At 36.8% G+C, this 17,039-nt stretch overlaps 1 protein-coding gene across 1 annotated transcript; it reads left to right on the forward strand.

Annotated features, from left to right (window-relative positions):
* Positions 1 to 1,858: 1,858 nt before the first annotated feature.
* Positions 1,859 to 16,572, forward strand: si:ch211-113g11.6 (uncharacterized protein LOC559008 homolog). The gene is made up of 14 exons (XM_067448518.1): positions 1,859 to 2,331; positions 4,273 to 4,412; positions 4,743 to 4,805; positions 5,442 to 5,537; positions 8,001 to 8,097; positions 8,733 to 8,840; positions 9,682 to 9,821; positions 9,906 to 10,081; positions 11,497 to 11,605; positions 12,596 to 12,797; positions 12,935 to 13,050; positions 13,263 to 13,435; positions 13,543 to 13,598; positions 14,433 to 16,572. The coding sequence occupies exons 1-14, from the start codon at positions 2,253 to 2,255 to the stop codon at positions 14,777 to 14,779; spliced, it is 1,902 nt and encodes a 633-aa protein (XP_067304619.1). The 5' UTR covers positions 1,859 to 2,252; the 3' UTR covers positions 14,780 to 16,572.
* The last annotated feature ends 467 nt before the right edge of the window (positions 16,573 to 17,039 follow it).

Genomic DNA, 17,039 nt, shown 5'->3' on the forward strand with positions numbered 1-17,039 from the left:
CCGTCGCTCAGCTAACGAGCGAAGGCTTGTGGTACCATCACAGAGAGGCATGAAATCCCTCTCCAGAACTTTTTCTTTCATTGTTCCTGGTTGGTGGAACAATCTTCCATCCTCCATACGCACGACAGAATCACTTGCTTCATTCAAAAGACAGGTAAAAACTCATCTCTTCCATGAGCGCTTAATCTTACATTAAAAAAACTTTGGAACACCTGAATTCAATTATTTGGAGGGGTGTCCCAATATTTTTGTAAATGTTTTGCAGATATCATGATGTTCAATAATTTAATATACAACATAATTAGAGAAATTAATCTGATTCAAAGGGAAATCAGAAGGCCAAATCCTGACTGGAGAACAGGAGGAGCTGGGGATGGGGGAGATTAATTAGCTCTTGTGATAGCTGTTGATATACTGAAGGACCTTATATGCTGCGATAGCTTCGTATTCCTACTAGCCTGACGTGGTCATACTTAATTCTAGTCAGAATATGAGTCTGAAACTGCTCCATTAAGCTGTGATTATGAGTCGTGTCTCAACCGTACCAGGAAAGACCTCAATTGGATAGACCTACAACCAATCAGAGCAACGAAGTGATGCATTACGCTAGTAGTCAAATGTCAACAGAGCTCAACTGCACTGTGTTGCCGGAGTCCGTGTTTTTTCTACGTCCGCGGGTTGAAGTGACTATTATGTGATATGAGTGCGAATTTTATCAGGCAACCATGCCAAAATAACACACATTTACCCCCCAAATACCATTTTTTTCCCGGAGAACCCCCTGAGAAGCTATTGTTTAGGGCTAGTAGTTGGCAGGTTTTGTTGTAAAAACTTGGCAACCCTTTCTGCACGTGCACTGGAATAAACGATCTTTGCCGGTGTTGTAAAAAAATAAAATAATTTAATGATACACAGCCAACATGATCATCATTTTTGAGAGAAACAGTGAAGGTAAATGCATATAGCCTACAAACAAGCTCTCCGTTTAGGCTTAGAAAAAATATAATCCAAGCCCCTTTGATGACGATTACGTTACTGTTGATCATCTGTCCGTCATCGTCTAAAGCCCGCCCTGATGATTTCATTGGCCCGAACAGTTTCTGTCTGGGGATAATCACTCCTCTATGGATCGAGGCCAGACCAAACCGCCCGACCTAAAAATGTTGTGGGCGGGGCTAAGTTCGGTTGGCTCTGTATATAGTAACGGTGCTATATAGCACCTCAGTCATCCCAAATAACTGGCGAAGAACTGCTGAAGAACCACTGAATCACCAAGATTTGGTGCTATACAGCACTTAAAGTCTTAAAGTGGTTCCCCTATGATTGCAAGCCAAAGAACCACTTTTAGCAGAGTGTAGACGTGGATCAGCTGAGAGTCGGAACTAATGCTAAGCTTGATTATTATAATTATATGTCAGCATCAGTCCTATTCCACCAGCTCCAAGCAACATTCGGACCAAGGTTTCCGGCATTGGAGGCGCACTCTGTCTATTGTCAGTCGCTATACGCCTCCTCTTGAGGCCAGGCGAGTGAGGTTTACAAGTACAGCTCTTACTGGTCCATGCTCGTACTGGCCTTACATATAGGCGTAAATATTAGTTATTATGTATACAGACGACATTTTCTGTCAGAATACTCAACTGTGATTGTCTGGAAGGCTTGCCTTCAAATATGTAATGCACAAGTAGTTCCAGTCAGTTAAAACACCGTTCTATATTAATGCACTGCTTTTCACACACTGCACAGACGCAGCACGGACATCTCTCTCTCTCTCTCTCTCTGTCATTAACTTCTAAATGCAGGATATCGCAGGGTGTTTCTCGTGATTAACAAGGTTAATCTAGAGATGTAATATTGCATGTAAAAGGTTAAAACATTTAAAATCTCCCCAAAGATGGGGGGAGAATATTCTAAATGTTAATGTTAGCTGTATTTATAGTGTCTGAGATATACAAACGGAAGTGTATTACAGTGGAATATATTTAATTAAAATGCATTACAATGCATGAAACTACTACATAAAGGGTTTAGTTCTCTCTACTTGTCAATCCTCGTGAGCGCATGTCTGCTCGCCCTTCTCTCTCTTTCAGAAGGTGTGACGTGAAGGCAATTACCGCTCAGATTTTCACAGAGGTCTGAGAGACAAGGAAGCGCCCGCTTATCACGCACACATTTGCAAAACAACTGCCTTTTTTCTGAGATAAGACATATATTAACGTTTCGTCACTCGAACTAAAGCATCACTTAGAAACATGAATCTACTCGTACTGGTGACCCTGTTCTCTGTGGTTTTGGCCGAAAAATCACCTCGGCTGAAATTTTCCGTGATGGGTAAGGCTTGATTTTCTTCAATGTTGTAGTTCGGTTCAGCTACGGATTATGTGGAGAGGTCTGGAAATGTCTCGTCCTCGGCTCCGGATGTCATGTTTATCCTTTCTGAAGCAGAAATTGCTAATCTTAATTTAGCGCCTCGGGTAAAAAATGCTGCGTAATAAGTCTGATAGGCTTCCATTAGGAAGTAAAAAGAAAAAAGTAAGATCGCAATGTTAGTCGATTGAAGCAAGTTATGGATTTTATAAAACAAAACAAAAAAACAATTGCACGTCATGACTTTACATAATGACGTATTTGATATTAGTCATGGTTAAGAGTACACAAGCCGATACAACAGTAAAAACAGTAAAATGAACAGTTAATTCATCGTTAATTACGTTGCCGGTAGCGTAGCCAGGTTCATGCAAGGATGCTGGAAGCATTTTTGACTGTGTAGTCATAGTAACATCTCCTTAATACATGTTATGGTGTATGGGTTGGTCAAGAGCGCGTAGTCTGCTTAGCACATATGAGTAAACAAGCTCCTGAATCTTCCCGGAGGCAACTGATTAAGTAATTTTCTGAAACGACCATTCGCTTTCTAGCTTAACTTGTAGATGCATTGAATGACTTTGCTGTTTTGAAGCAATTTTCCTGTAGAATACGCAGCAAGTGGGTATGTTTTTTAAGAATAGCATAGGACGCAATCTACAGAGCTGCAATGCAGGTGCGCGAGCTAACGGGAATGATGGCACTGCAGCAACTGATGCATTTCCAAGACACAGGGCACAACATGCGATCCAGAGAAAAACACACTCGCAGATGCAGAAATAGCCCATGGAAAATTCCACGAAACCAATCTTTATTATTTATTCTAAGCACGTTCACATAGGCTACTTCTATGTAGATAAAACCAATATGGGCCATGTATTTGCTTAAAAACACCAACTTGTCACCCCCTCGGTTTTACGGGATACTACAACCTCTCACAAATACACATATGAGAAACCGTGAGAGCCCAAGATGAGACTCCAATGAGCTTGTTGGTCTTGAACGCTCACTTCAGCACCATGGACAACGACTCTTCCTCAATTCAGCGCACGTCTTCTTGGATCACGAAGGATGCGATCGGGAGACACATTTTTTTGATAAACTATTGCGTTATGGAAAAAGAGACCTTTATATGCAAATAGAAACCGGCTCAGACTGGTCTGCAGGCTTTTTCGACCCCCTCAGCCCCCCTTCGAATAGCCAGTTATTGATTGAGATGAAATCTCTAACAGCGCAGCCCGAGACAAACACCTGTTGAAACGTGTTAGTTTTATGAAATAAGCGCGAAGCTCCGCTTTATACAATGCTGTATCAAAACAAATGTAATTTTGCGGTTACCCTTGACAACCACATTTGACAGTATTCTCCATTTAGGTCAAATGAAAAACGCCCACAAACGCAGCTAAGGCATTTGAGCTAATCATTTAGATCTGTATAGTTCTCAGCTGATTTTGCTCTAAAACCAGATTTTGCTGTGCAATTCAATAATAATTAGCCTAATATTTAACAAAAACACAGGTCCAACAATATGCAAAATTATTTATATAGAACAGTCTAAAGTGAAAAATTGACAACAGCAAATGTGTACAACAGCACAGTTGTGATCAACACAGGACCAAATATTAGATTTATATTACTATAAAACAAGTGATGAATTTAGACCAAAACAAAGCTAAACGAATGCACAGCTTTTGATCTCAACAAAAAAAAGAAAGAGGAAGCATTTGGGCTCATATAAGAAGCCTTTTTATTTTCGTATCCTATTTGCATTGCTTTCCCCTGTGGCCCATTACTGAATTGCAACCCACCGGCTGAGAACCACTGATTTACTAGATGTAAATTATACATTTTTGCCATATGTACAACATATTAAGACTGTCAAAAACATTGTATTTTATTTATCTTTAGAATCCCCTCGGTTTCGCTTCATGGAACCGGAGAACTACACGGCGGTTTACCACCAAAAGGAAACTGATGTCCTGTATGTGGGGGGCAAAGGGGTCATCCATAAGCTCAGCTTCAGTGATAAAGGAGTGCATGACACGCAGGTAGGGGGGATGACACCATAACCTGGAGCTAAAGTAGATCTATCACTGCTCTAAATCCTGACCTAGATAGCTGGTATTCATCAAGTAACAAAACCGTGCTATTATTTATGAAGTAGAACAAAGGCTTTAATGGAGGTAATACTTGTGGTTGCATAAAAGCAAGGAGGGATAGTTATAGCTTATCATCATTTTACTATAGCCATAACATTTTATGTACTGTTTTCTCATTGTAATTATAGAATATAGCTCTAAAATGATGAGAACAGTTCATCCCAACATTATTATGTAGGCAAGGCTGCATTATTAGTAATGTTGTTGATGTGCTCACAGATCCCTGTGGTAATGGATGACAATGCAAAAGAGATGTGCGCCTCTAAATCAACAGCATTGAAGGTAAGAGGGACCATCCCACAATATTCCGTCAGTTCAGACCTCAAGCTGCTTGCCATTTCATGCAAAGAAAAGGATTATCTTGATTCATTTAAGCTGTGCGATTCAAATCACTTGCAAATCTAACTGTGCACTAGTGACTAGCACAATGTGTCCAGTTACCCATTTCTCATAAATCCTCTGTGTGAATTACACACATAAGGTTTAGCTGGATTATTATAATACATAGTGAGTTCTGAAATTGACTGTAATCAGAAGATTTATCACAGACACTCATTATGCTAGCGGGAGCCTGGCTCGATTCACTGCCCTGGTTCAACATCTACAGAAATAGGCATCTGTGATGAGCAGGTCATCACTCATCACATTCAGAGTTGACTGAATGAGGTTGTTTTTTAAGGGTAATGGCACAGACAGAAAGCCAACACATGAGTGATGGGCTCCTTTAAAATCTAAATAAAGGTGATTGTTGGGTTGTTTATGCTGAAGTTGCAAAATCCAATTAGTGTAGAAAAAGGAAAAAGAAAGCCCACAATGAGATGGCATACTGTGTTTAGCAATTGTATTCTTTCTGTAATTTATATGATGTCTGTATGTTTCGCATTGACATATCGTGTTTTTTTTTCCATCATTCTATAGCCAGAGTGTGATAATTTCATCACATTAATTGAGAAAGTCGGTGATTCGGTCGTGGTGTGTGGGACAAGAGCAGGTTCTCCTAATTGTTGGCTCCTGGTAAGATGTTTTACCTGCAATTATATATGTGACTCTCACAATCCAGAAGCAGTTTAAACTCCATCTGTAAGCAAACCACAAAAGTGTTCACGATTAGGATTAGGGGTGGTAATCACAGGGTACTTCACGATACGATACACGGCTCACGATACCAATATCACGATCCAGCAATTCTGCAATAATCAATATATTGAAAGACAATCCTTTAATGATAAATCACAATATCGGCCAAAGCAGGCCCAGTTCTATGGGGGTGCTAGATCATAATCTCACCGCTCAAAATGGCAGTTTTTAGGCTTTTAATTTTTAACGGAACTATGTGAGATCGCAATGAACTGACAAAGCAACATCCTTTTGGAAATGGTATAGCTACCTTAGCTCGCTTTCGAGGCTACAGATAGCATTCATTGATTAAAACTATTCTTGCTAAGAGGCTCGACGGCCAATTGCATGCAGCAAAGTTTTGGAATTGACATCTAAATATAAAGGCAACTCTGCACGAGAAAGAAATATCTCCCCGAGACCCAGAATAAAGGGTTCACCAGGACATTATATTTTAGCGAATTTATCTGACAACATACACAGTTTTAAGTCTGAATATTCTTATGAACATATTATCACACATCTTTTTAAATTACACATTGTCCCAAAACACATTCATATGCAAATGAGATACAGTGCTTGGAATGGGAATTACAGTAAAATGGTATATCAAATTAATATTTCATAACATTGAAAATAATCTTTTTACAAAGTTTGGATATAAAGAACTTGGTGAATAGAATAAAAAATCCCATTGTTGTCTATTTATGCCTTTTTTCTCAATAAATGAGTTCTATATAACATAGGAATTAAAAAAAAATATTCGTTTTTTTTTATGGTCAAAAACAATGTAATGACCAGGGGGGAGAAATCAAAATCAAAATTCTTTTTTTTCTGGTTCTCAAGGTGACATGTTAAAAAACTAGTAACCTATTTGAGCAATGTAGTAGTGTAATAGACAAAATATTCTTGAAATTCTAGTTATTGGTAAAAAATTATGACTAAATAAATAATCATACATTTCTCACTGTACACTGCTGATGGAGCCATTGCTTACCCTATCTGCAATTTACTAGAGCACCTCAGTAATTTCAGAAGCACCCTAAGTGATTTGATTCTGGAAGCGGGCCTGGGTCTAACTATGTAGACAAAAGGCCTGTGAAAAGGTTCACAACTGCTAAATGCAGACATTTCAGGTTCCTTTAATAAAACAAATTATGTTGCAAAGACACTAATGAAACATTACTCAATCTATTTCATTCGCTTTAACAGTTTCTATGGATTAAATGAAAAAGTGAAGGAAAAACACCAGTTTTTCCGCTGAGCTCAGCTGTTTTTCCAGGATTCAGGCTATTTATTTAACTGCTTCTGTATTATTGTGAACACTTTTTTGTCCCTCTGCCGTGGGTGTGATTTATAACCGAATCATTTAACCGTTTCCACAACTGTGTGCTTAGAATAAAAAGGATACTGAAAGTAGTACAATAAAATGTCAGTTTGACATCCTGGGGCTGTATTCACAAAACATTTTAAGGCCAAAAGTAGCTCCTAACTTGCCAATTTAGGAGAAACTCTTAAAAATAATGGGCATGTCAGTCCTAATTTTAGGACTCCTACATTTTTGCTCTAAGGGTATTTCACAAAGCATTTTAGCACTAAAACTAGCTCCTAAATCCACAAAATGCTAGGAGTAGTCAAGACAAGAGGACTCCTACGTCACTAAGACCAAATCACCAAACAATCCTAATGGCTGTTGCTGCAATCCACCCAAAGACACTTTTTAACAAAAACAACAGACATGGAAGAGGCTGACAATTAGCTGAACATTTACTAGTTTAATTAGTGACACTTAGCCTACTTTTAAAAAAATGTATTTGAATATGGCAACATTCTTATTTTAATTTTTTTATTTGAATATGGGAACATTCTTATTTAATTTTTATTTTATTTTATTTTTTTATGGCAACATTCTTATTTTGAATATTTATCTGAATATGGCAACATTCTTATTTTAAACATTTTATTTTAATAGGAAACCTTGTTCAATAAAATATTTCTATAGTTAAATTGCTGACAAAAAGCCCTCCCCTATCAGCCAATCACTGTGGTCATAGTTAGCAAGCATGATGACATCATCCATAGCAACAAGGTCAACCCCGCCTTTACTCTAAGCTTAAGAATTCTCTCTTACTAAAAGTTGCTCTCAGCAGTTTTGTGAATAGATTTTAAGAGAAAACTTGTAACAAAGAACTTTTACTGCCATTTAGGAGAACTTAGTAGATTAATTATATTATGAAAAAAGTTTTCTGTACCTTTCCTGTTAAAAAGTGGTATGATTTCTCAAAGTGCTCCCGTGTCACTGCTGTTTTCTTATTAAAAGCCTAAGAATTACTGAATAATCATGTCATCTCTCTCATCCAGGTAAATGACAGTGTACTGACGGACATTCCAGGGGAAATAGTAGCGCCTAACATCTTGGCACCTTTCCCTTCTCAGCGCTCCATCAGTCTGTCAGCAGGTAGAGAGAGAGAGGAGAGGAATGGATGAAGGAGATAATGTGAAGATGGGAGAGAATGTTTTTTTTGTTATTTTGTGTAGTTCTTTCATTTTAATGAGTATTTGTTTCTGAAGTAGAGCAGACTGTTATGTCATTTTTAATTAATTTCATTCTGACCTGACATAAATCCCTCAGAGAACAGAGATTTGTTTGGTAAAAACAATGCATGACATGTTCAAAGCTTCAAATCTTGTCAGATCTCTTTAGAAAACACTGTGTGTATCAGAGGAAAATGTAAAAGAACAAATTCCAAAGAGATCAACAGTCCCTGTAGTACACGACAAAAGAGATCTTGCCCTTTTCTTAAGGGTTTTAAATGTCAGATACAAAGATGAGTATTTCATATGCCATGTGAGTTTAGCTGAAAGGTCAACACTGATGCTGAAAGAAGTTGCATGTCTCAACAATGTCTCCATCTGTCAGTCAGAAAGAAGTAGTTTGCACTGCAGTGCCTTCGCAGACCTCGTTTTCAAAGTATCAAAGTATTGCAAAAATTGCTAAATTTGAATCAAAGTTTAAGGGAATCTTTGATTTGACGGGACTATAGTCGCAAAGCTTTGGCTGATGGATATACTTATCTCTCTCTCCTTATGTAGATGGGAATCTGTACTCTGCTCTGTCAGCGGCTGCAGGACAGCCTGGCTCTATCCGTCGCACATATGGATCCAAAAAGCAGCTGAAGACAGAGAATAAATGGCTACAGAGTGAGTTGAAAGCGGTTATCTATATTGCATTAGCAGTTTTGAGATTTTCTTGAAGGACAGAGCTAATGGATCCAGGCCTGCTATGTCAGCTTAAAACAGGGTTTGTTTAAAAATTTGACCCAAAATAAAATAAAAGTAAATTTTAAAGATAATAATAAAATATATAGATTTTTACAATGTTTTCGAAACAAGCCCCTTATGTTTACCAAAATGGAATATTATTCCAATTTAAAATAACTGTTCTGTTTTAATATATAATTTATTCCTGACTGTGATGGTAAAGCAGAATTTTCATCAGCCATTACTCCAGTTTTTAGTGTCACATGATCCTTCAGAAATCAGAAGAAACAAGAAACATTTATTATTATTATCAGTGTTAAAAATGGTTCTAAAGTTTAATATTTTTGTATAAACCGTGATACTTTTTCCCTAGAATTCTTTGATGAATATAACATTTAAAAGTTTTATTTGAAATATATATATATACTTATTGTGATAATCTAAAGGTCTCTACTGTCACTGATCAATTTGATGCATACAAGTATTCAATTCTTAAAATCTTACTGAGCCCAAAAGATTTTAAAGGTAGTAAATGGAATATATATATTATATCTATATAATGAATAATTTATTTTGTGTCTTTCAAATATTGATAGCAATGCCACAGTTTACAGTTTTATGGTGAGATCATCTTAGAAATGTCTTATTTAAATTTCTACATATTAAGCTGGGCTAAGAGAAAGCATTTTAAACACTATACATTTTAACTAAGATGAAAAGTTTAAAGACTAACACAAGGAGTCTATGAAAATAATAAATCTACTCTCACCCTCTCTCTCAGATCCCCAGTTTGCAGGAGCCGCTGTGATACCACACAAAGAGAAACTCAAAGATGAGATCTACTTCTTCTTCAGTGAGGTCAACAGTACAGCCAAACTTGATGAAGAGCCTTACAGGGCTCGGATAGGACGAGTCTGCATGGTAACAAGCCCTTAATCCATTCCTGCTTCAGATACACTGCTTGAGGGCTCAAGGTTTGTGATAACATTTGCATCTGTGGCTCAGGTTGATGAGGGAGGGCTTCCGAATATGCTGCCGAACTCTTGGACTACATTCCTGAAGGCACGTGTGATGTGTGGGAAAGCTGGAACTCCTGTGCAATACAACAACTTCAAACAGGCCTTTGTTCTGACCTCTGATCTCCGCACTGGGTTGATATATGGCCTCTTCTCCAATTCCTGGTAAGTAAAGTCTAAAAGTGAGTAAGAAGACATTTGACATCAGGTTGTTGGATAATGCCTCTGGTAAGGCATCAAAATATAAATATCTATAGATTTTATTACTCAAAACATTGTTAGTTGTGCTTACTTCAAACTTTCTTTTATATATATATATATATATATATATATATATATATATATATATATATATATATATATATACACACACACACATTAGTGCTGTGCAATACTGAAGAAAAAAGCGATATGCAATACCTTGTTAAATAATGCAATATTCGATATGCGATACGATATTGCTATTTGTGTGTAAAATCTATTTCAACTATATCTTAAATTTTTTAAAAACTGAGAATGATGTGTTTTACATTCTTTCTGGGAAAAGAAAGCATCGCGTCAACAAAAATTTGTCACAAATCTAAAAATACAATTTTAACAACAATGTTAGCAAACAAAAAATGTAATGCAAATATTTAAATACCAAAAACTCTTTGCTTGACTTGGTAACATACAGTTATATCAACCTAAAATTTAACATCAAGAACATCCAGGTAAACAGAGACTCCTGAACTAGGGTCGATGACTTCCGTGCACGTTTTGGTGTGTGTGTCAGACAGCACGGGACTGCAAGGAGTTGTTTGTGCAATTTTTGCATTTAGTAACTCTTTTTAACATCAAGCAAGTCACATAAGTAAAAGTCATGTGCCCTGTCGATTCTCTGCTATATGAGTCAACCTAAAATGTACACGTTTCCCAATGTTAAAGTACCCAGGAAAATCATTCAGGTATTGCATGCCATTGCGATATGTATATTGCGATATGTTCATTTGCGATATTTTGATAATTTCGATATATTGCACAGCCCTAATACATATATATATATATATATATATATATATATATATATATATATATATATATATATATATATATATATATAAGAATGTACACAACATATATATAATATAAGAATGTATACAATATATATAAGAACTATTGATACCATATTGATCAAAAATACATTCCTTTTTTAAATTTATCAGTTGGATTATTTAATTGTGCATGCTCATTTAATCTATTTTTACATTAAAATGAACTTACAGGTAATCATTAAACACATTAATCATTTCTTACACTGATAAATGTAATTTTTCTTCTCAGAATAAATATATTTTTCATTCAGCTCATTATAATGACTAATAAAATGAGTAACCATAGTGACAACTTAACAAACTAGCTCAGGCAGGGTGACAGTAAAAATGGAAAATGAAAGACCAAACACAATAAACAGTTACAAAAACATTAAAATAATAATCGGCCATCATTTTATGCTGCATGGTTACTGTACTTATTCACTCATTACTTTTATCTGTACTTGTTGATTATAATCTGTTTTCCATGTGTATGTCTTTCTATAGGAACACCACTGTAGTGTGTGCATACTCCATTGAAGATATTGACAAAGCCTTTTCTACGTCCAAACTGAAGGGCTACAACGCACCTTTGGCGGCCCCTCGTCCTGGAACGGTACAGCGCACCGAAACATCAACCAGTCAAGGCATAATTATGTGCCAACAGACAGTCATGTTGTTATAAATATTATTACATTTATTAAAGGCACATTATGTAAGATTTTTGGATTAAAATATCCAAAAACCACTAGAACAGTGTTATATATTTTGTTAACTTGTGTACTCCCAAATGTTTACAAGAATGTTTCCAGAGAAATAAGCGTCCATGCGTCGCCTATCAATAACAACATACACGTGCTACCTCAATTTCTAGTTTTGTTTTTGCAGAAACCATGGAAACACTTAAGACGCTTTAGTATATTAAGTGTTTTATTAGAGAGGTGAGCAATACATGCATTGACAGAAAACTCAACTCAACACAGCTAGTCTTGTTGTTTAAATCTCGTTTTCTTGATTTACTGTGAGTACCATGTTTTTACCATGTCTAATATTGATCTAGCTTACTGCAGTGTCTAACAAACGCCTTATAGTAGCAGCCGAGCGAACGCAGAGTAGCATTATAACTTTTAACACACTCAAATATATCTAATATGATTAAAACAGCACTGCGTTACCCCACATATGCATGGCCGGAAGAAGCTTAAGTGCTCATCTGCGACATAATAAAAGCTCCACTGCTTTGCTTGTGGTCGCGCTTGTCTCTTATTAGCAATCGCCCCAGTGGCCTTGTTCCGATCCAAAAGCTTTCAGCCCCACCCTGCTTCATACTACAGTAACGTTAATAAATCTTTAATACATTAGCTCATCTGTGAATATTATTTCTGCCCAAGTCCCATTGGATTATTTTCTACTGGCTGTAGAGCTGAAGACAACTAATCAAACGGCTAATCAAGCCGTCATCAAGCTACCCCTTTGTTTCGAATAAACAAAAATTACATATTGTGCCTTTAAATTAATTTTGAATGCATTTATAAAATACTAGCATAAAATTTCATAAAAAATGGCACAACCTGATTCTTCATTTGTGTGGTTTGCATTTATCCAGTGTGCTTTCAAGAACAACACTCAGGCTCATAACCAGAAGATTCTGACTGTGATCAAGGATCACCCTGAGATTGAGGACATGATCACCCCAGTTGACGAAACTCCTCTGGAACTGCCAGTTCATGACCACTTCACACAAATTGTGGCAGACACAGTCTTTGCTGTCAATGATGAACACTACAGCGTCATCTATCTGGGCACAGGTACTGTGAATCGCAGAGAAATGTGCCAGCATGATAGTACTGCATTTTTATTCAAATTGCACCAATATAATTTCTTCTCATTCTATTATTGTTCTTCTATATTTTCTAATCCAATTTTTCCTGTGTCTCCTATACAGAAAAGGGTAAAGTCCTGAAGGTGCTCCATACCATAGAAGGAGCCTTTATCATAGCGCAGTACTCTTTATTCCAAGACGATAGTCCCGTCATTAACATGGCCATTGACTCTAAAAAGGTACAGACCCACATTTTAATGATGCGAACTCACAGCCAATTTGAGTGGTAGGACATATTGTTCCGCCGAAATACAGTTATATTTAGCTTTGAGTCACTATTTGCACATTACAGTGAGAGAGTAATTAAAAGGCTGTTCACACAGATATTTAAAATAGAGTTTGATGGGAGCCAGATGGCAACCTTTCACCTCTGAATTCTGCTTTTTGCCAGGGTCATCTATATATTGGCACAGAGCTTGAAGTGCAGCGCCTCCCCCTGGCTGACTGTGGTCGCTATGGAGTCAGTTGCAGGGAATGCATCCTTTCACGAGATCCATATTGTGCGTGGGACCCGTCCAAGAGGAAGTGTACTGCAATCCCAGCAAACTACAACGTTACCACTGGGTAGATATGCAATCACAAATATCCCGACACAATGATGCATTACTGTTTGCATTACAAAATATCTGAGTTTTTTTGTTTTGTTTTTTCTCTCCTTACTTGGAAATCAGTAACCTTCTTCAGACCCTTGACCACTCTAGTGCCTCGGTCTGCGGCGATGCTACAGGTAGATTGTCTTTTAGACTTTTAAAGGTTTTCTTGTCATATCTCTGAACCCTTTATAGCATCTTAGAATTGGAAAGATTTCCAAACAGTCTCAGCTTCTTCTCCCCAAATTCCCAATGAAACCCATATTTGCATTCATTCTAAATATAGTTTTATATTAATATAACGCCATATAATTCTTTCCCCCCCTGAAAGTCATTGACCTAACAGAATTTAATGCCATTGAAAATGGCTTCTTTTTGAGCATCTTTAAAAAAAAAAAAAAAAATAGACAACTAAACACTTAAAAACTTTAAAATAAAAAATAAATACAATTATTGTAGCTCTGTAAAAGTTAATCAAGTGATTTGTTCAGAAGAGACAAACATTAATAATAGTATCATGTCTGCAATATATGCTATATATTTATGTTAATATTTTTACATTGTTACAAAAATATTTTTCAAATAACTTTATATTCATCAAAAAAATCCTGAAAGATATTTATTATGCTTTCCACATAAATATTAATCAGCACAACAGTTTTTGAGCACCAAAAAATGTTTCTTGAGCACCAAATCCGCATATTAGACTGGTTTCTGTATTATATTAGAGTAATGATGCTGAAAATTCAGCTTTGCCAGTATAGGAATAAAATAAAATCTATTCATTTTGAATTGTAAAATAAAAATATTTCACAATATTACTATTTTTTTTTATCGAATATAGACAAAAAACATAAAAAATCGTACTGACCCCAAACTTTTAAAAAGTATTGTTTAAATATAAATTAAAAGTATTTGTATTAAAAATGGTTTCAAATACACTAAAATGTTCCTGTAATTGTGGGATACAGCTCATAAGGCACGCAGTACCATTCCCAAACAAGTTGTAGTGGATAAAGATGGCCCGGTCCTGCTACCATGCCCCGTGCGATCCTATCATGCCACTTACCGCTGGAAAAAAGACAACTGCGTCAAGCAATATCCTTGCACCATCTCTGGCTCCTCCTGTGTGCTGGCACCCACCCCTGACCTGCCTCTGAAGGAGGGCGTGTTCCGCTGCCTGGTGGAGGAGAACGGTCTGCAACAGGAGGTGGTGTCCTACAAGCTGGTGTTCAACGGTGGGCCCCTCTCCACCTCGCTAGCCTCCACCCTGGGCTCGGCTCTGCTGCTGGCTGCTGCGGCACACTGGCTCCTGTAGATCCAATGAATCCTGACGGGTCAGAAGAAAATGAGTTTTATGCTAAGGTCAGCAGAGCATGAGTACCTTGACCGGTCCAACTAAACTGCAGGGGAGCAGCTGGTCTCTATATAAACTGTGTTTCTTGTTTCTTATTCTGAGCAATTATTTTCTTTGAAGGGCCGAGAAAATGCCTGAAATTGTCTCATTTTGCAAAAATGCTTTATCATACCAAACACCAGTGTTATGTATAACATAAACTTATGTAAGTGAACTGTTTCATGCCATCAGCCTGAAAGCAAGCATTTAGACTTATATACTGTATATTCAAATATCTAATACATGAGATTTGTACATTGCTTGCAAAATGTTAGTGCCATCATCCAGATGTTTCAGATGACTGCTTTGCTAACTACACTTAGACATGGAATCCAGAACAGTTCTTTAACTTGGTCAGTTTTCTCGTTAACACTTTATAGTAAGGTTCAGTTACATTAGTTATTGCAATAGGTATCATGAACTAATATGCAGTATTTAGTTCAAGTTAATGTTAATGTTACTATACTGTTGTTTAATGTTTAATATGCTATTGTTCATTGTAAATTCATGTTTGTTCATAACTAATGTTCATTTATACAGCTTGTAATGCTAAAAATATATTAGTGTATGTAGGATATGAACATTTAATTTAATTAATGTGCACTGATTATTGTTAATCCTCGTTACCTAATGATTTGAACCTTATTTTAAAGTGTTACTTTTTCGTTGGTATGTAGAATTACTGGGTTACACAAGTGAGTACATGCTAAAACATGAATACACTGTTATAATTCTTTTCTTTTTCCATTGTGTGCCATTAGGACAGTTCTGAAGCCTTAAAACAAGGATGAGCCCCTTTATGCTGTAAGGGTCACATCCTAAGCACAACCTGCAAACTGAGCAAAACCTGCAGAATCTGCTGGCTTTGTCTTTCCATTGAGTCACTGCGACCTGACGCAGAAAGTTATTTCAGGAGTATGTACAGCTGAGAAGTTTGAAATCACTTATTATTAGAAATGTAAACTCCAAAAAATGGTACAAACCCAATACAGATTCAACTGCTTTTGCTCAGTGGGTGGACAGAATAACTAGAATCCATAATAGCTAGATTATCTCGGTACGTCACTGTGTTTAACAAACAAACATTAACTCTCTTGCATCCTTGATGCCTGTACTTTTCATGCTCATGACATTTTTACATTTTGCATTCGAGTAAGCTTTGGTACATGTAATATGAGGTTGCATTTTGTAGTTGCGGTGTAAAGAGGCTTAATTATAATGTTGTTTTAATTGTAATGCTCTGCATATGCTGTTCTTCACCATTGCTGCCTATGGGAATAGAAAGCATTCCTGATGGATCTAAACAGTCATTCTGCACTAAGGTGTTCTGAGTGTAAATCTGTCACCATTCTACTTCATATTTTATTTGATCATCACTTCAGTGATAAAACTTTATGATAGTTGTCTTGTACACATTACAGAAAGGGAGAAATAAGTTTAACTAGCACATAAACGTCTCTTAAAGGAACACTCTACTGTTTTAAGAAATGGGGCTTATTCAACTTTTTTCCTACATTTAGATCTGTGGACAAATGCATTTTTGTCTCAGCGCATGCATTGTTTTAGTTTGGCAGGGTCGACGCTAGCTTAGCTTAGCAAAATGAATGGAATCCTATGTTGTCAGCTAGCATGTCCTGAGTAAAAGTGACCAAAAAACAAAAACAAAACAAAAAACACCTAATTATTTCTTGTGGTCTGCGTATTCACAACGAGTACAAATGGCGATGCAGGTTAAGATTAGCCGATTTCCTAGGCAGATACTGACTATGTGATGGGGAAGCATAGGCGAAGCACTGCTACTTGGGCGCAAGTAGCAGTGCTTCGCCTGTGCTTCCCCATAATATAGTCCCAAGTATATCTGCCTAGGAAATCGGCTAATCTTAATGGGCATCGCTATTTGTACTCGTTGTGAATACGCAGGCCCCAAGAAGAAATTGGGTGGGTTTTTAATTTTTTTTATCACTTTATCAGGACATGCTAGCTTGCCACATAGGATTCCATTCATTATGATAAGCTAAGCTTCATTCAAAAGACAGGTAAAAACTCATCTCTTCCATGAGCACTTAATCTTACATAAAAAAAAATAAAAAAATAAAAAAACTCTTTCCTCCTCTATTTCTCCTTTCCTCTTCCCTTTTCTGGTTTTTGCTACTCTGAGCGGTATACAAATCTTGGTATTTGG

This window comes from Pseudorasbora parva, chromosome 7 (genome assembly GCF_024679245.1).
Source record: "Pseudorasbora parva isolate DD20220531a chromosome 7, ASM2467924v1, whole genome shotgun sequence".
In the NCBI taxonomy this organism is placed as follows: Eukaryota; Metazoa; Chordata; class Actinopteri; order Cypriniformes; family Gobionidae; genus Pseudorasbora; species Pseudorasbora parva.